A 21,399-nucleotide genomic window follows, 5' to 3' on the forward strand; every position below is an offset into this window, starting at 1 on the left:
AATTGGGAATTGTGCATTGTTTAATGGGAAGATTACAAATGAACCTTTCCCCAAAAGGCTACACGGTTGATATATGTCCTCACCTAGTTTTTAAGGCCAGTGAGAGCTGAAGATTCACACAGTTATGTTCTATGTCTGCTCATGCTTGCTCTATTTTAAATCTATTTTTACACACAAACATTATCAGAATTAGAATAATATTTATACTTTTCAGGCTTAAATGTCTATTTTCTAAGTTACTCACAACATAGCTCTTCTAGTTGACTTTGCAGGAAAACACAGATTAAAAACTTGTGTCATACCTAAACATGCCTAAACTGACCGAAAAACTGGTGGTAAATTAAGATGATTGTATTCCCGTCTGAAATCAGGATTCAGTAATCAGCACTGGATGAGACCTCTGGAGGCCAGCCAGACCAATCCCTCTCCTGGTGTTACAGGCAAGAGTTTTTGAAACATCTCATAACTAACATTAGCATCAAAAGGAAGAGTTTCAGTGTCTGCAACCAGCAAAGACTCCAGACATTTTGCAAAATAAATATAGAAAAAGGCCTGATACCAGGGTTTTGCTTATCTTTTGTTTTCAGATAAGGAGACAAAACAGTGAGGATATATCAGACTGGCAACAGTCAGTTCATGTACTGAGCAGCAAACACTATTTTAAATGACACTTTTGAAGTGTTTGGAGTTAGTAAGCAGCATTCAAGAAGAGGTGGATGCTGCACAGTCACTAGAATAAGAACTTTACAAGTACAATGAACAGGGATAAATGAGATTTTTCAGATTCAAATTTGAGCTTGCAGAACAAGAGGCCAGAAATCTCTCCTATATTTTTGCATGAGAGCTGAATTATACACAAGGATGGAAACGCTATCACGTTACTGTAACTAAACTTCTATCTATTGTAAGATTTATTCCAAAAGTTTAAGTTGCACTCTGTCACTAGTACATTAAAATTTAATACCTTTCTGTTTGCCCTTCAAGTGTTTTAAATGTACTATATTTTATTAATAAATTGCCATTTAAAAAACTTATAGTAGACACAGGTTGACTGAATAAAATATGTTTTCCAATAAAAGAAAAGGAATGGAGAGAGACAGCATTTTCAAAACAAGACTCCATAAGAAAAGGGGTCTTTAAGTGGTTTTACAGAGCACTAGATCTATCCACTGTGCCCGAAGTTTAGTGAAACACTACTCCTCAAGTACTCCTGTTAACCTGACAGGATCAAATGAACAATAAGGATCTCCCTTAATGCAAAATATATCAGAACTGCTTTTCTAAATGAAGGTATCAGAACAGACTTCAAGCTTGTCTGAAATATATAACATTTATCCTTTTTTATTTACTTAAATACTGCATTAAAGATTTATTTATTTAACCGACTGAGCCCAGGATGCTAACCAGCTGTTTTTGGGAAATACTGTTTCTGAAGTTAAAACTAGATTGTTGTCCACATGAATTATTACTTCATCTATTGAAAATCCAGACACTTAAGTTTCTTCAAATGAGAAATAGATCTTCATTTTACAATTGCACAATTGTAAAATGTGCAAGGGTCTAGAGCACAAGTCTTATGAGAAGCGGCTGAGGGAACTGGGGCTGTTTAGCCTGGAGAAGAGGAGGCTGAGGGGAGACCTCATCGCGCTCTACAACTACCTGAAAGGAGGTTGTAGCGAGGTGGGGGTTGGTCTCTTCTGCCAAGTAACAAGCGATAGGACGAGAGGAAATGGCCTCAAGTTGCGCCAAGGGAGGTTTAGACTGGACATTAGGAAAAACTTCTTCACTGAAAGAGTGGTCAGGCCTTGGAACAGGCTGCCCAGGGAAGTGGTGGAGTCACCATCCCTGGAGGTATTTAAAAGACGTGTAGATGAGGCGCTTAGGGACATGGTTTAGTGGGCATGGTGTGTTGGGTTAACGGTTGGACTTGATGATCTTAGAGGTCTTTTCCAACCTTAATGATTCTATGATTCTATGATTCTAATTAGTTTATTATTAGCTTGAAATTGGTTGAAATGAAATAATTTTCCAGCTTTCTCTTGCTTTTTTCCACAAACTTAATTTTTCATCCATTTAAATTGCAATCTTAATCTTTGAGGCTGCAGTCCAGAAAAACACATTAAGCACCAGCCTAAATTACCCAAGTCCCGCCAACCTCACTGGTTTCACCGAGGTAACTCTTGTGCATTGGGGTTTTGCTGGATCAGTGCCCAAGTTTTTTGTATCTTTTCTTTCAGGAAAAAGTAGAAAGTTTACTAACATACAAGCTTCTTTGTGAGAGATTTAGTGAGATGCTCACTGGAGAAACAGACACATTTGTTTAACATTATTGTCCCTCTGCTGTAGGCTACTGCCCTTCCAGCATAACAGACTAAAATTTCTTCTCTGTATTTCAGCACAGAAGTTATCCTGACACAGTTGGCAGCTTCTGCACGGAACATTGAATCTAAACTGAAGTCAGGCTGAACACCCATAAATACTGTTTTAAACTTCGGAAAAGCACTGAACGTTGAATAGAGGAGTATGGCCAAAGGGACGTGTGCTTACCATGGTTGGACACACTCAAAATAAAGAAGAAAGTGTATGGTTGGGGTTAAAAGCAACGACTTCTAATTCCGACTCACTGACTGGCTTTAGTACAGTCCCAAATAATTTACTTGCTCTTTTCATTCCTTTCCCGATCTATAAAAAAATGGGGATATAGGAGCAGAGAAACTACTCTGGAGCTAGTTTTCTACTTATCTGAAACATTGGAAATATTCTCTACCTGCTGATTATTCTGAAAAATAAATTACAAAGTCAATTTTTATTTGTTCCGGAAGACTCAGATCAAGGCATCTAAGGAATACATTTATTTTTTATTTTATTTTTTAACTAGAAAGGTTTTATTGTTTGTTTATTTTTATTTCAGAAGTGAGGCTTACCGGACTCATGTAAACTCCTTGGTGTACATCTCCAAACTGTCCTTCACCAATGCAGCGCCCCAGTTCAATTCTCTCCCTTTGAATTTCATAATCTCTGGCTATAAGAATATAATGCACTTAAAATATCAAATTTCTGATGAAGGGCAAAGAAATAATCCACAAGATACGAAACTCAAAGTAAGTCACTCAAATGTCTCACATACGAATAGCTAAGATTAACATTTGCTGCACACCAACCTATACAAATGCTGTATACACACAGTGGAATCCTCTTAAACAAATGTTTGAATCAAAGCAATGAAAAAGGAATTGTGAAATCTAATTTGCTAAACTAACTACTATGCATTATTTATTTCAATGCAATAGACATAATTGAATCCTTCTTAATTATAGCTAGTAAAAGACAAAGAACACAAATAGCCCAGGGCAATACTAATGGTATTAAAAACAGCCTTAGCACACATCCCTTTACATGTTTGAGAGAACTCCACTATGCGGTATTTTAGATTTTGGAACCATCAAATGAGCCCAGAGACTTTTTAAAGAGGTAACTGCAAGAAACAATACAGAAACAAGGACATAGCAAATAAAGATAAAATGAAAGAGCAAAATTTTGAGTGCACTACAGCTCTATCAGTGTGTAATTGAAGTAAAATTGATATGTTTTGCGGACTTATGCAATTTTGTTAAGTTCGCTGTTTAATAGATTGAGAATATTACTGCTAAAAATGGCTCAGTACTTCAGCAAAACATTTAATCAATTGCAATTGAATTACTTCATTTGCAATTTAATTTCTAGCAGACATGGAAAAATATTTCAGCAATAGCAGAAAAGCATGTACAGTATATGTTTTCACCTCTATTTGTATTATTCAGAGGAAAAAAATATAATCAACCAGCTTAGGACTTCATGACTGATGATTTTGCTTCATTAACACTACAGAAATAATGTCATCTAGACCCGGATAACAAAGTGATAAATGCCTTTTTCACTTCTTTTTTTAAGTACTGCATTTTCCTCTTTAAAATCCCGAAGCTAACTGGTTTAACTATAAATAAATAATGTTTATTAAATAAAAGTAAATAGTAAACTTAAAAATTCCACATCATTCCAAATTGCAAGCATACAGGGATGGGTAAAGGGTCTCCTGTTACCTTCATCTATTCCATAGCTTTCTGCAGTGCAATTAAGAGAAAAATCAAATGCTTACTTAGATATAGCTTCTTAAAATCAAGACAAGGACAAACATTTTTTAACATTGTTTTAAAAAATGAAGAAGTATACTGATGCAATTTTAAGTTTACATTAGCAGAAGTCACAGGTCTGTTCTTGTGAACTTTACTGACTCCGTCCTTTGAGAGCTGAACACTTGAGTCTACTTCAATCCAGCAAAGCACTTAATGAATTTCACTTCAACAGCCCATCTCATGGGCTTTGAATTGAAGGCATACTTAAACGTTCAGCGTAATGCAGGGCTGGGCCCATAAGTAATTAATTCCATGAGAATTTAAATGAAAAGATTGGGGTGGGGGGGGGGGGGGAATCACACAATGTTAATATGTTACCAAAAAATAAAGGATATAATTTATCACAGTACTTTTTGATCCTGCAATTATTTTAGTAGAATCATGTAGTGAGCTACTGCAAGACATTCAAAACACATTGTTTATTTCTGGAAAACATATATTCTTGCTTTTCAAATATTTATGTCCAAATATATATGTTTTTCAAAACATATATTCTTGTTTTTCAAATATTTTCCACAGTAGTGGAAACTATGTTTTAAACACTGAAGTGATCATGAAACATTCCTGCCACATGGTGAACTCTAGAAATCCTTACATACATTCATGGTTCTTCAGCAGAACATGGTACCAGTTTAGGACCATCCTCCCCTCTTACACTAATCAAACCTGATATTTTTGCACGTATCAACAGATTGTCTACTTCTACAGAAATCCTTGGTTGCCAAAACGCAACTGTAATTTCGCAGACACAACTTTTAAAATCAGAATACTAGACTTTCACGTTAATTAGTTAGCCTTGACAGTTTAAGATTGTAATTCAAACATGCCATGAGACAAAATCCTTGTGGTGGCTAATGCATCTTTTTTTTTACTTCAAAGATGAAGACTCAGAAAAACATTGGAATTTTTATTTTTGTTTCTAAAGTCTTTCATCTTTAACAAAATTGCATGTGGTACAGATGACTTTCCTCTATCACGGAATTCAAGAGCAGCAAGTCTGTCATAGAGCAAGGGTGAGATACAGTTAGACAGCAACACACAGAAGCTTCCCAAATTGTTTGCTCTTATCACAGAAATCTTATCCATTCTTTCTTTAAGTGTTTTGTTCAGCATCACAATCAAAAAAACCTCCATTTTGAGACATAAAAGGAATTTCATTGTGAAGTCACTGACAGCAGCAAAATAGAATTTGGTTTTATTTGCTTCAAAACCTGAACTTGAAAAACACTGATCTATGAGTTTTCAAAACATCATAAAGAATATTTTGTTTGCACACATATTACTTAGGTCTGAAATGTAAGATTCAGTCCCTGCTAAACCAAAGAAGCTTTCGGGTAGAAAAGTTCCCAAGTTAACTACCATACTTACTTGATGGCATTGTATAAGTATCTTCTTCATCTATAATCTCTGCATAGTCATCTGTCTCTGTAAAGGGAGGAATTGAAGAGTTTCGGGAAAAGCAGATGAAAACAATTCTCCAGAACAATATCTCCAATTTATCAAGGCTGATATGTCACATGCCCCAGCTTCAACATTGCTGGGACGCATTTACAATAGCATGAATAAAACTTGCTCATGCATAATTTATGGTATGATAATGACCTCAGTGCCAATTATACTACGTCACATAGATGCATTCAACAAGGAATAAAAGGAAGATTCATTTGTATTCAAAAAAGTTCAAGTTCCGTAATTGAAACCCATCTAAACTGTTGACTTAAATCTTTTTAACAGCAAATTCCACTGCAGTAAGGAGAAAACATTATTAATGGATTAAACTGCTTTACTTTCAATAAACTGTGAATAACAGTTTGCTAGTTTTTTATGTCAAACAGGCAGAACAGACAGTAAAGATGTTCCAGGGCAGCATCTACCTACTGTCAGTGTGGCAAGGTGAGTTATTTTCCATAGTCTTCTAGAGCATAAAGATCGTTTAAGTCACATTCTCGCCTTACACCCATTTTCCTTGCATTAGTCTCAATTTTCCTCTCATGGACAGAGTTTGAAAACAACCAATTCTCAAAATTTTATGAAAAATGATAGTGTATTTCCTCCTCTGTTTGAAACTTGTGACTTTTACATCATCTGTTCTCAAAATGCTTTAAATGGTGTCAAGTCATATCAGAAGGTCCTTCTCTTGCTCTAAGAACTTCCAGTGTGCGTATGTCATTTCCTAAAGGTCAGATAAATTCTTTGGGCGGTTACAAAACCAGTCCACAACAGTGAGATAATTTTTCACTGCAAGACTGTTAAATTCTACTCACCAACTTTAAATGCATAGAGAGGTTCTCAGAATTGAATAATTTCAAATCCAGTATGCAGTTTTCATGCTTGGTTTCAGGTGATCACATATTGGCTCTCCTCTGAAAGGCATGATTTACTCCCCCTTTTTCCCCATCTGCCCTGGAGCATATGTATATCCCTACAACTCCCTGGCATCATTTCTAGAGGTATGGTTTCTGAATGGTGAATGGGACAAAGCCACAGTGAGACTGGAAAGAAGGATGGGATGATCCCTTTTGGCAGCAGCCCTCAGTTCAACCAACTTAAGCCAACTCTGAAACCAGAGCAAGGCTCATAAATATTATACACATACATAAACAAGAGGCTTAATTTTCATACAAACTGAATATTCAACAATTAGGAAACTACGGGTTGCCTATAACCTTTGAAGTTCAACACACTTTAGTGAGTAAGTGTAGTTTTATGATCCTAACTTCGTACTACTTAAATAAAATTAAATCTATTTTTCTTTCGAACTCCTGTAGGAATATACCGTGTCTTGTAAAAACAGAATCAGGAAATTCTATGCCATTTAAGTTTTTGCTAGGCAATTTCTATTTAGGACACAGCAAAACAGACTCACCTAATGAAAATTCAATTTATTATAGAGACAGTGCACAATTCTAAACAGGAAGCATACTCAAGAGACACTAATCTCTTTCTTGGTATGTTTTTTCCTCCCTACATTATAAACTAATTTTTTTGTAGAAAATAAGACCCAGTTTGATCTAAAAAATAAGCATCCATTTGAAAGAAATCGTTAGTGTGACACCAATGTGATGGGGATAAATCACTCTGCTTCCTTGTACTATTGTGGTAAGATGTTTCTAACTTTTGTTAAGTGTGATATATATCAACTATTGTTACAGGCTAATATTTGAGGATACCAGAAAGTTCTTAATCTATGTTAAAAAAAAAAAAAAAGGACCGAATGAAAAGATATTACAAACATATTTGAGAAGAATTTAAGTTTGGAAACTAGAACTGGTGCCACACTGGTCTTTAAAAAACTAAAACATTTGTCACACTAGATTATGGAACAGTGCTTTCAAAATGTGATAAATGGCTTGGCTTGTTCATCTCTCTATTTTAAACTAATGAAGTTAATTCATAATAAAAGCATTATCTGAACACCGCAGAGCACTTTACATGGTTTTGATACATTGCCTAAAACCATCCTGAAACTAAAAGGGTCTTCAGTAGCCAATCCAAATAAATTAATGAATGCAATTAACTAAACAAATATTTTTGTTACACATTTAACACTCTGGAAAGGAATATATAATAAGAATTCAGAAAATAATTCCTATACATGTCTGGCATTGTTTCTGGGAATTAAAGGAAAATTCAATCAAGGCATTAACAGTCATGTGCTCAAAGTGTTCTGCAACAAAGAGAACTGACCACTCTCACATGTAGTCTTTACCCCACGATTAGAGTCATATAGTATGAGACTATTACCAAGTCTGCTATGACTGTGACTATGTCTGCCAAGAGATATTCCAGAACCCACATGGAGTCTAAAGCAAAACTCAGCTGGGCAAGGCTCTCCAGACTGCTTTACAAAGAATGATGTGCTATAGCAGTCTCAAGAGCTAAACACTCACAACAAAGCAGCGACTCCAGGAGATGTCCTATCTTCGAGGCCCTTCGTAAGTCTAGAAAAACTAAGATTTAAAAATAGGGCTCATTACGGCTGCTCTCTCAGACATTTTAAAACCAGCACTGAACATGTTGGTCAACCCCAGATTCTTCTAGATGGAAAAACGAATAGGTTGCTTTTGGACGAAGATACAGTGTTGGTGGTACAGGCGAATGAGCCAATTTAAGCTTTACTAAATCTGAATCATTCATTAAACAGTAGGAAAAAACATCCTAGGATATTAAATCCATAATAGCTAATCCATGATCTAATCCATGATCCACCTGTTTGAAATTTCATGATTTTTTCCCATTTATCAGAGCCCGTAATTTATAAAAGAAGATAAGCACCAATAAAAAGCTATATAGGGTTAGTATGTGAAATATAATTTCTGCATTTAGGACAGAAAAAATGTCCTTTGAGTTTTTAATGTTTTAAGAAAAGAAAGAAAACTGGGATAGTATTATCTTTGATTTATATCTGAAGGACAGAAAGGAGATGAAAAGTTATACACCCTCTTCACATTTTACTGAGGAAGGCCATAAGACATTATCTCTATTTCTTCTTATCGCCTTCCTTTGCATACTGCTTTTTATGCCCTTTTAGTACCTCCTACTTATAAGGATAAAGATACACTATCGGTAGTAGCAGTTTGATTTTTTCCCCAACATCAGATGGAATGCTTTAGAAAAATAGCTAAAAATCTTTTTAAAAAAACAAAACCAAAACCCAACTTGTTTTCAGAGGATAGCAAGTCAATATTTTCTAGAAAAAGAGACAAAGTCTGGAAAAGTTAAATATTTTGTAATAAGTTTCAAAGTTTTGAAGAAGAACATTAAAACCTGTCTTTAAAATTAGCAGTTTGAGTAGCTGAATCCTGATTAATATTTCATGTATTCAATCTACATTAATCTATCTTGCACAGCTTCTTTTTATGCAAGGAGCAGTAGTGGACTACAGAGCGCTTTGATGCTACCATGCCTTTAAAGCATCGCTTAGTAGACTCTCTTCTCACGTGTGACATCCATTGATCTCACCCACCGACCAAAAAAATTCTGTGATACAACCATTTCAATCAAACTGAATGGACACTCTTGCAAACCTACAAACCTGCTTTGCATCATGCCAGAACTCTCATTGCAAACGCATGCAATACCACATCCCTGTGTGTTTGAAATAGTTTTTTCTTTTTCAATTCCAGTTTAGCAGAAAGTGTTAGTTGCACAGCCTGTAAAGTACAATATTTATTGGCTAATGTCCAAAGCAGACTGCTTTTTAATACTAAAATCTGTATAAAATTTATTACTGAAATGTGCATTAAGTGGTATATGGATATAAGAGTTGCATATTGCACGTTAGTAACACACAGACTAGAAAACATATTACCGTCCCCACTAATTTCATCTGCAGATCCAGGTGGCATGCAAGGAAAGAGAAAAACAGAGGGGGAGAGAGAAGGGACAGAGAAGGGGAGGGGAAAATATACTATTAAATTCATGAGTAATCCAAAAGTATTCAGACTGCAGTTATATTATATACCTGACTCAAGAGAAACCAGAAAAGTAGCAGAATTTAAGACTTCTCACCTAAAACCCAAGGGACAAAGATATGTTCTAAGAAGCTTGTATGATGAAACAGAGTTAATGACTTTCAAACACAAATTTATACAAAAATTAAATTTGGGAGTGGAACTACTTTAATGCATTGTTAAGAAATGCCAATTTCCGGTTTAAGTCAATACTTCACTACAAAATGGATCTCCTACAGCCAGATGAGTTGAGTTTAATTTGACTTTTCACACACTTACGACTTTGGATAACTAGAGTTGGTGTTCACCCTTTCAAAGGAAATGCACTCCTCTACTATCACTAAGACATGAGCAAGTAAGTAAGTACTAATCATCTAAGTACTAATTACACAGAGCATATTGGTAGTTATACAAAGCTGAAATTTAAACCAATGGCAAACGGAGCAACTCTACTGGAAAGCTGTTCAAATGAGCACCATATTCCGCATTTATGGTAGCGGCCCTATGCCACACTAATACCCACAGCACAAGCTGATGCACTTCAGACATTATTTATAAATAAAAGGAAAATGAGCATTAATGTTGTAAAAGGAATGCACTTGTTACTCCAATTCTTCTTACCCCTAACAAAGCCAAACTGGTCCACACCAAATGCTGAACCAGTATGCAGCCAAAAGCATCACTGTATTCAGTATTTAATTCAGAGTGATCTTAGCTGATGCTTATTGTTGCTATTCTATTTCATTCATAAGCATGCTGTATCAGGGGTCCAAGAATGAAGTAAAAATATATTAACCAAAAAGCCCATGGGTATACAGGGGCTGCATAGCTATACAAATGAAATTATTAATATGTTTGTCATTGTAGAATATGATGCTTAACACTCAGTCCCCCATAAAAATGGGGACCAGCAAGTTTGTGACACTGCATGAAAATCCAATTCAATAGGAGGAAAGGGGTAGCAAAAATTTAAAGAAATTATTCTTGGAACTCTGTTTACCTGAGGTTAAAGTAGTAAAAAAACCAGTAACTGCGTTAGTATATTCAGCTTTTGGGTTAATAAGGCAGCCTATACAAAGAGCAGTGCAGTACCCTTAGGCGGCGGCTCATGGGAACAGAAGACGAAAGGGAGAAAGCGTCTAGCTTTCTTTACTTTATGCTGACAGTGATTGACTCCTTTACAAAGAGGCAAGAAAAGGAAAGAGAAAAACAGAAACAAATTATTTGGAAATAAAAGAAAAGAGACTGGAGAGAACATCTACAATGAACGAACATAAAAGTAAAGGTTTACATTACAATTCTGTATACACAAATGGATATACGAATGTTGCTGAAACTCTAAAGCATATTTGGTATTTTCAAATTCCTTTCTACAGCAGTTATTCTTATTTCAATTTTTGAAAGTGAGACTAGAATCTATTTAAAAAGTCAGCTTTTCCCAACTATATATACCATCCATTGACAACACAAAGAACATTGTCTATCCCAGAACTCCCATCTAAGTTCTACTAGACTGTGCTGTAGCTAAAAATTCTGATTTAAGAGGCAGTCACCAGACTTAAACATGGACGTATTGACTTTCTGGACCCTTTAAAGAACTTAACGCAAAACAAGTATTTCACATACCAGGGTTACATAGAACAAGGAAAAACACAGTTTCTCTGTCCCACTGAAATACAACACTGACATATTTTATGATCTGAAATCTGCCACGGGAGTTTTATCCCCAGTGCAGACCTGTCTTGCCAATTGATAGTCTAGCTCTCCAAGGATCTCCCTTGGCGAACACCCCATGGCACCGTCCTCACTGTCCCCTTTCCTAGTACCCTACAGCATTGAATTAGCAAAGCGCTTATCAAGAGGAGAGAGTTTTCTGAGTAGGAGAAAATACAAAGAAGCCATAACTGATTTCAGAAGGTGCGAAAGGACACAAGACAACACTAAGAACCTGAGGATAGCTGTTCCTTTTATTTCTCTTGTTATCTGTTCGCTCCTCTCTGCTTTCCTCTTTTCCTTCTCTCCTCTATCTCAGGAAATGTGAGATGGCTTTAAAAAGCCAATCAACTAAAAACCCGCATCTTGCTGCTGGTAGTCCTTCACAGTCAAAACTGAAGAGTGAGGTCCAGCCACCTTGAGTTATAAAGGTGTTGAAAGAGAAGCCCAGTACTACAGAAGCAGCATACTGGCACAGCATACTAGTCAGTGGTGGGAGGGGTGGAGGAAGGGCAGAAAAGGAGAATTACCTTTTAATAAAAATAACTTCACATTTTTCATAGATTCTGGAAACCTAAGAACCATCAAAGCAGCTACACTTACACAAAAGCACCATCTTATACACAGTTGTGCAGTTTTTAGTGGCCAGATTTTGAGGGATAACGTGCAGAATTTTTTTAAAGGTGTATTAAGTGTGTTCAATCACTGTCCAATCTGGAGGCTGCATGTTGAATTTCATGCATGCAAATCTAATGGGTAACGCACTACTATGTACAACCCATTCTTCGCTAAGATGGCAATTTTAGTCCAAAGTTAAAATAAGTGGATGAGATTTATCATTGTATGCTAAACATCAAAAAAGTACCATTATAAAAACTGCTGGGGTGATTCAACAAACAGAAATCATTCATCAATTGTGAAAATGTACATGTCATTGAAAATGACAGAACATTAATCAGATTCAATGCTAAAAACTAAAAGAGGTGCAAGGAGAGGGCAAAATTATTAAGTAAGTTAGTGTATCAGTATTTCTGCGTATACCATATTACTGCAATCCTAGGGACTTATCTTCCTAACATCACATAGCACAATTTTCAGCACTATCATTCTAACACAAACCTGAGGTAACATTCATAAAAAGCTTTAGACACAGTACGAAAGAAAAGCTATTTTAAGAGACTACTGAAAAGGTACTGAAATGAGAATAAAGGAATCGAATACTCCGTACTGAAACAGAAGAAGAGGTATAGAGTCACTGGAAGCAACGCAAGCTATCTAAAAGGGAAGAGATGTTTCAACTCTTGACCTGTCTGCTCAGGCTACAAAGCTAATTTAAGCTTGAAATGCTGAAATGCTGTTCACTCTATGTGGATAGCAGAAGCCGACTGAAACCTGACTAAACTATTTCATATGAAGGGCACATCAAAATGACAAAGGTGTTTTTAATTCATCATGTACATGTCCTGATGCCCTGTGATACTCAGTCCAACCCGTCTTCTGCATTTCAAACTTTGCCTTTATGATTTACTGTCTTAACTATTCTGCCAGACTAAACAGAAGACTGTTTTGTCTTAAACTTACCACATCTTCAAGTCTAGGTACAAAAGAAAGTTTATTTGGGTAAAGAGTTGATTCTAAGGTTAAAAAAAAAAAAAGAAGTTCCAAAATTTTTTCAGGAGCTTAGAGAGTACCTGCTTGAAACGAATACTACTTAGAAGGATTTCCACCATTCCACACCGGCTTCCAGGCAGGATATCACTGGCATCTACCTAACTGCCCATAAAGCTCAGAAATGCTGCTGAAAACTGCACTGGACTTCTTTTTTAATTTAGTTCCTCTTTTCAGTACTAAGTATTTACTAAAATTATTGTGTAAAAAAAAAAAAAGAACAAATCACTTGCTATGCAACAGACTATGTTAGAAAGGAAGCGACCAGGCTAGTGGGCAGTTACTACTGGAGCTTCTTGTTAGGATTGTATGAGTAGATAACCAATACTGGAAGGCTGAAACCGATAATTTCCCATTCTATTTTAGTCATACATTCCTGAATCAGTTTGAGGAAAAACCCTGAAAAAAATCTGTGGAAGGAATAAATCTATTTGTTTTCAAGCTTTTGAAATAAAATGAGCACTACGCAGTTATCACATCAAGTATGTTTAAACATAAACAACAAAACCCCAAACCTAATAATTCATGGAACATTTCTTTAGTCGTACTACAGTGTTATTATTAGCAAAGCAAAAATGTCTGCCCAAATCAAATGAATGGATCACAAAGGAGGAGCGTAGGAGGGTAAGAACTCTTTAACAGACTGATGAAATCAATGCAGTAACTTCCTAGGTACCGATATGGAGAAAGTCTATTTAGTCTGTCACCACAGTTCATTCTGGTCTTCTTATGCATGAAAAGAAGCATTTTAGTCAGTCTAAAATACAAAACAGGTAACACCACCGGTCTATTCAACTGTGATGGGAATCTGAAATATTGTAATTTATTAGCATTAAGGGTATTTTTAACTATATTATCTTACTAATCAGCAGAATAGCTGGGTGAGTTAAGAAGCAAGTAACTCCCTTCGTGAACTTGGAGACTAATGACTTGCTCAAGGTTTGTAAAATTAATCTGCAGTAAACCTTAGGCTTGAATGTCTCCCAGTCCTGTGACCATATGGCAGAGCTACAGCAGTACAGAGCCTTTATATTCCTCCAATTACTTAATAATTTCAATGTATAACTATGTAAATTATGCTAAGACTGTTAGTCTTTCTTTTCAGAAGTAGTGACCTGTAGAGTATGACATAACTGAGCTAGCAGACACAGTCATAAGCACTCAAGATACAATTTTTCATCTTAAAAATTTACTTACACCTTTCAGCATTGTTTTTTTGGAATGACTTGACAAAACGAACATGAAAAAAAAAATCTTTACAAACTCAAGCAAAGAACACCTTTTTCCCCTACCAACTAATTCAAATGGAACTAGCAAATACAAGTCCTACACAAGAAACTCTTTTGGAGTTGAGCACAGGGCAGACCTTCATTTTGAGCACAGGAATCATGAAACAGAGCGTGCACTGTGCTTTGCAAGCAGAAGCGATTCAATAAAATTGTATTTCTTTCCATCCTTGCTCACAGCTTAGCTTGTGATTAGCCCGCATCATTCACCCGTATATTCAGGTCCTTTCATATGCTGACATCTCCTTCATTAAGAACATTTTTAAGTGTTGTAATACTCAAATCAGGTGAATATATTTATTATTTTTTTCTCTCCTGTTTGTTGCATTTTGACATTGGCTCCTGCTATATTTCAGTTTGTTCTAGGTAACCTGCTGGAAGTCTCTCTCACAGATGAATATACCATATAATTTTTTTCTGCATGCTAAAATCTCACTTAAATCATGCTTATAACTCCTTCAAAAGATACATTTTTTCATTCAAATTGAGATTTCAGCTAAATGGTACGATTAAATTGGCAACTACTTCAAACAGGATCTGCTCGTAAGTAGCACCTTAGAGAAGAACTCTCATACCACTTCACTGCCACGATCAGGAGTTAACCAGAGTAAGTGATTTAAGTGTAATGATACTATACTATGGATCTGTGATCCTAAGGCAGAACCTGGAAACTTGCTGAGAAGCCCCTTTCAGGATGTTAAAATCCTTCAGTTCCTATAAGGAAGCTCTCTCCAAGAGATCCGATTTCTCCTTTGCAGGGCACGTTACTGGATATATCTAAACCATGGGATGCAGTTATAATTAAAATTATATAAGCAAATAGAAGCAAACAAATTTTCTTTTTTTCCTCTATGGAGAGGCAATGGCACACCAGCATTATTAGAAACATATGCCATCATATTACCATGCACTTAGAGCTATACCCCTTTTGACTTTAAAATACTACTTGTATTAGTAACAACAGCCACACCAGCTAGGGAACAAGATTGCAAACAAATTTCTCTTTAAGATACCTATTTCCCTACTAAAGGCATGTGTCCTGAGGTCTGTTACTTAGATGGCTTGAACAGCCTGCCTTTATATCTGAAACACTGATCATATTTTTAAACACCTTTCAATTTCCTTCACCAAATAAGCACAAACTAAAGCTGCAAAACCAGCACCCACGTTGAACCAAGACCAATCCTGTGGCAGGCCCTAAAAACCCGTTTCAGGCACATGCCTTGTGCTGGCTCCTGCAGAACAGCTCATCTTCTTCCTTACTGTCATCTTTCCAGTTGCAGCTCCCTCCCCACAAACACATTATTTTATTCAGCAGTACCTGAATATTCAAAATGCCAAGAGTGACTGCTTAGAATCATAGAATCATTTAGGTTGGAAAAGACCCTTAAGATGGAGTCCAGCCGTAAACCTAACATTGCCAAGAACCTAACACTGCCAAGACTTGTTCGATACTCTGCTTGTTCAACACTTGCTGAAACAAGTGGGCCTGAAATGTCATATTCTGTAGCACTGCACGTAAAGTAACGTTTGAGCTATGATTAAAAAAATTTACATCCATAGAATTCTCTAGTGCAAAAGAGGCACAACAATTAGCCACAGGATGCAAAAGCATATTTATTCTTCCTAGTCATATTTATGTAAGCAAGGATGGGGCAGGAGAAACCAAAGAGCTCTGTGTGAGAAAGAATTTATGTAAAAAGGGAGCAAGTAAACTAAGGCTTTATTGATTTCATTTTATGAAGAACTTTTTAGAATATATAATTGACTAGGTAAATTATTATTTTTGGAAATATGTGTATCAGGAAATACGTGCATCACCTTACTAAGGCTAATGTTTGCTGTATCAAAACAAACTGCTGGCCAAAATAAGTTCCTGTAGGCTAGAGTAGAGCATTTTAATAAGGTGACTCCAAGCAAAACAGGAGAAAATCTAGTCAATGAAATTATAGTAAACTAGTATGCTGCTTTTTACAAATTTGATACACTATTTGCACACAGCAAATGGTTTAGCCTTACTGTTTCCTGAGTGTACACTCTTGCCTAAGTACAAAGAATTCTTTTTTAATGTAAAGACAGAAGTAGAGGGAGAAGAAGATAAAAGTTGGAACTACCTATCTATTAACTAGAACACTCATCGCTTCTGGTGAATCACAGGAACTTAAATCAAAACATCAGATGTATATCAAAGAAATCTGAAATCCAACTCATTGAATTTGACTTCTTGTTTATATTTATTTATAATCCTACACACGCGCGAACATAAAATTTGAGGGATAAAATTATTACTGTATGCTTTAAAAAATGGGGGAAATCTGGCAGGCATCTTACTTGCACACAGTGAAAGACAGTGCCCACTGCAAGGAACATGGAATTTGAAGAAGCAAGGCAGACAAATAATACCAGAAGAAACAGAAACAGAAGCATGCAGTAAGAGGTGTGTTGTGAAACCTGGTTTAGTGACACACAGCCGTAAGAGAACACTTCTTGGCTCCCAGGTCCAGCAATCTGCTGCTTTGGATTCCTGAAACCAACTTCACCCTTCACTAGTTTGAAAAGGCCTTTATTTAGAGCAAAAAAAAAGAAAAGTATTTAAAAACCTTCTATCTTTGTATGCTTTGGAATATTGAAACACTTGGAAAGAACAAGTTTTCGTTTCACTAGACCAGAAATATTTCAAGGTATGTTAATAAGTATTTCAAAAAGACAGACAAGGCGCCTTTCATTAACAGGCTCATTTTTAAACCTCCAAAACTTCAGACAAATACCTGAACTTTTAGACCACCAAATCATGTTCCACACCAGTTTTCGGCTATTGCTGGTTTCCCCGGACTGCGGTAGGGAACTCACTGTGAAACTTTCCTTTAGAACTAAGGGTATTAATACTATAAATATGTCTGACTGCTTAAATGTCTCAGATTTTTGCTATTCAGCTTTAGCATTGGAAGAGGTTTAAACAAAGAATAGCAATCTCACTGAGAACAAACAGCAGAGTTAATTTATGATTTAAACCATCAAAGGCATGAAGGATGTTACAGCTGTCAGTAAGTTATAAAAGCTCGTCTTATTTGAAGCCTTTAGCTCTAAGTCACTTAAATGTCACCAGAGAAAAGCTCTTATTCTGCAAACCAAGATAGCATCACCCACAGCTGGCTTTGCACTGGATGCTGTCAGCTGTCAGACTCTGCTGACCTGTAACTCTCGGGTTAACTGAACATTATGTACATCTGTTGCCTCCGTTGTTCCATACTGATGGATCAGTTACATATGACAAGAGGAGTGACACTTCTTCACATCTACATGAAGTATTACTTCATTTATAACAAGCTGATTCCTTTGGGAACTCAGAGATTCTTACAGAAAGCACCTCCCGAGGAAAAACCCTTATCACACAACTTTATCTCAACAATCTGTCTGTGGTTTAAATTTAATATGCTGACATCCATGCCACACTCGATGCATTTCAAATAATTTTGGGGCAAAAAAACCAAACCACCACCAACAAAAAGTATGTCAGTGTTCTATGGACACTTATTAAAACGAAGAACCCTTGAGAATGAATAATAAATGCAATGGCTTGAATCATTTCAGTATTATGTCAGTGTTTCCAGTGGTTTGTAACACAGGATAAAAAACAAGAATCAAGCACAATGATTTCATTGTGGAAAGATACAAAACCTTACTACAATACAAGAAAAATACCTACTTGGTTTTGATTTCAGTATTGGAAAGAAAGGGATGGACATTTGCTGGTTTAATTTGATTGTTTTGCTTAAGGCATCAGGAGTCAGCTTTGCACCTTACAGCTTCCTTGATGTTCAGTTGGAACAACCAGCTCATCTCCAGTGCTACTACTTCTGTTTCTTCTGTGGTGCTACAGCAAAGCTCTCATTTGCCCACCATTCACCTTTATGTGATGCCCTAAACTCCAGAGTTATGTAGTATTACAAATAAATTCACCATTAATATCAAAACACTACTTCAAAAGAGTAGAGGAGAACCAAGTTTGTGCTCTGAGACACAACATTACTTCAGACAAAATGCATTAAGCAAAAGACATCTAAATTTGCAAAGTCAAAGTGGCAGCAATAAAAGATCACGAAGTAAGCATTTATTACTGCTTTTAATAGTAGAAGTACATCAGCATTCTTAGAAAAACTGAAAGGTTTTGAGGTGGCAGGGGAGTATGACTATTTTGTCCTGAAGATTAGCTTTTTTGTGTATGCAGAGTGATTAAAAAGCACAACACTAATCACTTAAGAAATTTCAACTTTTTCTAACAGCTAAAATGAGCCACACAGGTAAGAATCAAGAGAGAACATGCTGACCATGCTTCATGCTTATCTACCATGCTTGCTTGACAGGTACTGAAGGAAGAAGAACTGCTATTTGACTCTGAGAGGTAATAGTAACTGATGAAGCTCTATTACACCTTTGCAGCTTGATACACATTTTAATTCCAGATCCTCTCATCTATTTTCTTGCACAAGGTCTGTTTACTTGGGCTTCCTATGCCAAGTGGTAAATCTCAAACATCTTTAAAAAAAGATTAAGGGTGGGGAAAGAAATCTGAAAGTAGGAAATTAATTAAACATCTATGTATCTTTCCTCCTTCTTGTATGAAATATGTTGGGTTTTTGAATATGTGCCACTAAGTGCTCACATAAATGTTAAAGTGGGGCTGTAGCCTCCTTGTTAGTCAGGGGTGGACACTCCACTGGGTGACAATATTGGTTCCTGGAGCTTGTGGCCAAATACTAGAAATCTATAGGAACATATCATAATATTAATACACTTTTGCATTGAAAATCTCCTTAGTAAATATTATGTATAAGGATTTAGAAATGTATTTTCTACTAAGACACTGAATCAATCCCTCAAAAGGATTTGTTTTAAGATTCTGTAAAAGAAAAATGTTCTCTCTCAAGTATAAAAACTTAAAAAACCCCACAGTAACTAACAGAGATCTTAGAAGCCTATAAACTATAGAAACCACATGTATTACCTCACATGCGTATCCTTCAATTAACTTGTGATTTTCAATAGCAAAAATTAAGTGCTTTGATCTAAACAGCAGCTACAAAAAAATAGCTATTAAGTTTCTTCTTTCTGAAAAGTGATGATTAATATTTAATTGCCTATTTTCACTTTTCAAAGCTGCTCCTTCATAATTAACACATACTCAGGCAATTTAAGTTCTAGCCCACGACATTCTACTTCATTACAAAGCTAAGTGAAAATACTGACAAGCAGCCTTGCTTTGAACTATTCTGGCCCTACGTTACTGCACAGATATGGTTGTTCTCACAAGCAACACTCCGTAGGATAGCTGCAAAAAGTTTCTCTTTAGAAACTGCACTACAAAGGCAGCACAGCTATGGTCTTGGGAAAGTCAACAGCCATGTAGCAAGCAGCGAGCTAACTGCGAGTAAAAAATCTGCCTAAAGATCTGCTAGCTTTATACACAAACTTGCATTTTTTTTTTTATGAGCCTTACCTGACACAGAGACTGTGTGTGACCTTACTCCTTGCTTCTCATTGTTGGCCAGCCTGTAAAACAGAGGTTGGAATCGCTGAATGCTGTACATTCTTCACGGTCACATACACTGGGAATTCATCCTAACAGGGCACCTACTGTAATTAGCAGGGCCAATCCATTTCCCACAGTGACAGATTTTGAGGGGGAGAAAAGTCAGAAAGGAATCTACCATTTCAAACCCATCTGGGGGAGTAAGAGCGGAGAGAATGTGTTACCATTTTAATTAGCATATTGATGCACAACGACAAAGCAAATTTCATGGAAAAACCAAAACCTAAGTTTTACAAACTTTTAAAATCAAGCCCTGCATGTCTAAACTTTGTCAATGTAGGTAATTTGATGGTGCTTCTACTTTCTGTATTATTTACTGGAAATAAAGTATGAATCGAGTTTTTGTCTGTAAGATGACTTACCCTGTACAACAATTTAAAATTGATTTACATGTCAAGTAAACTAAGAAAAACAATGAAATTTAAATGTAGTTAGTTATAAATGTTCATTAATAACAGAAATTCCAATGAACTCTTCTAAATTTTTTCATGTACATATATAAACATAACTTTAATGGTAAGACAGTGAGAGTACTGCACTTCAGAAATCTGGAATTTCATCTGGCAAAGGCCAAATCTTTCCACATGCAAGATGGTGTTGGCTAGTAGTTTTATGTATTTGACAAAAGCCCATTCCTCTGCTGCCAGACTATGAGCATATGTGGTGCCCTTGTTTAAATAGACTCAAGCGTACACATTCAGTTTTGGTAAACGGTCCCAAAAATGGGAAGAAGCTTTTCCTTCAAACCTTATTTTATCCCAGAAATCCATACACAAATAAAAAAAGGATAAAATTTATGTAATTAGAAAGTTATTTTTTCTCAGTTGTATCTACTTAAGTAGAACCCAATTTTCCTCTTGCATATGAGTGCACACTAAGTTTGTCAGTTTTACTGTTTCCAGCCTCGACTTCCATTTCCTTTTCCCCCCTGCATTTTAACGCCTCTCCTTCTGCACCATGAGAAAGCTACCTGGCTGGTGAGGACTGCAGCAGGACCTGTGAAGGAAGAGCAACCACTAGTGTCTAATTGGCTATTTTCTTGCAGATTCAGGAACAAACTGTGTTCCATACTCCACCCAACAGTTAAAAAACGTAATAGTAGTAATTCTGGACTCCTTCCAGGAATCAAGGAAGAAACAGAATGAGGTGGCTGGATCAAAGTAGACACAGTCCCTGTGTCCCAAAGGAAAAAGGAAGAGGTAAGTCACTATAAACTGCTAAATTTCATTTGGTCTTTCAACAGTTATCTCCTGCTACTGGTTACTGGTGATACTGCCTGATAAGGTTCAAGGAAAACAATCTGATGAGACAGTGAGACATGGCTTTAAAATGGGTCTGAATGTGGCTATTGAGAAAGCAGTCAGATTACAAACAAGCAAAAAAAAAAGTGGCTTGGTTAAAGGACTGAAGTTTAGGAGGCCACAATAAGAAACTGCACATGGAAAGGGAAGACAACCATCACAACTTGCCAGATAGGTCAGAGACCTAGCCATTGACACCAGGAGTGTAGAGAATCA

The 21,399-nt window shown here is 36.3% G+C and overlaps 1 protein-coding gene across 1 annotated transcript in view; it reads right to left on the reverse strand.

The window, feature by feature from the left end:
• PTK2 (protein tyrosine kinase 2) overlaps positions 1 to 19,880 on the reverse strand; it is a 72,601-nt gene extending 52,721 nt beyond the window's left edge. Inside the window, exons 1-6 of the mRNA XM_009579134.1 lie at positions 19,790 to 19,880; positions 10,718 to 10,801; positions 9,484 to 9,501; positions 5,541 to 5,597; positions 4,080 to 4,100; positions 2,925 to 3,022 (exon numbers count right to left, since the gene is read on the reverse strand). Of these exons, the coding sequence (XP_009577429.1) occupies positions 2,925 to 3,022; positions 4,080 to 4,100; positions 5,541 to 5,597; positions 9,484 to 9,501; positions 10,718 to 10,801; positions 19,790 to 19,880 (369 nt within the window). The remainder of the gene's footprint in view (positions 1 to 2,924; positions 3,023 to 4,079; positions 4,101 to 5,540; positions 5,598 to 9,483; positions 9,502 to 10,717; positions 10,802 to 19,789) is intronic.
• Between the last annotated feature and the right edge of the window lie 1,519 nt (positions 19,881 to 21,399).

The sequence above is a fragment of the Fulmarus glacialis genome, unplaced genomic scaffold (genome assembly GCF_000690835.1).
Source record: "Fulmarus glacialis isolate BGI_N327 unplaced genomic scaffold, ASM69083v1 scaffold1396, whole genome shotgun sequence".
Classification (NCBI taxonomy): domain Eukaryota; kingdom Metazoa; phylum Chordata; class Aves; order Procellariiformes; family Procellariidae; genus Fulmarus; species Fulmarus glacialis.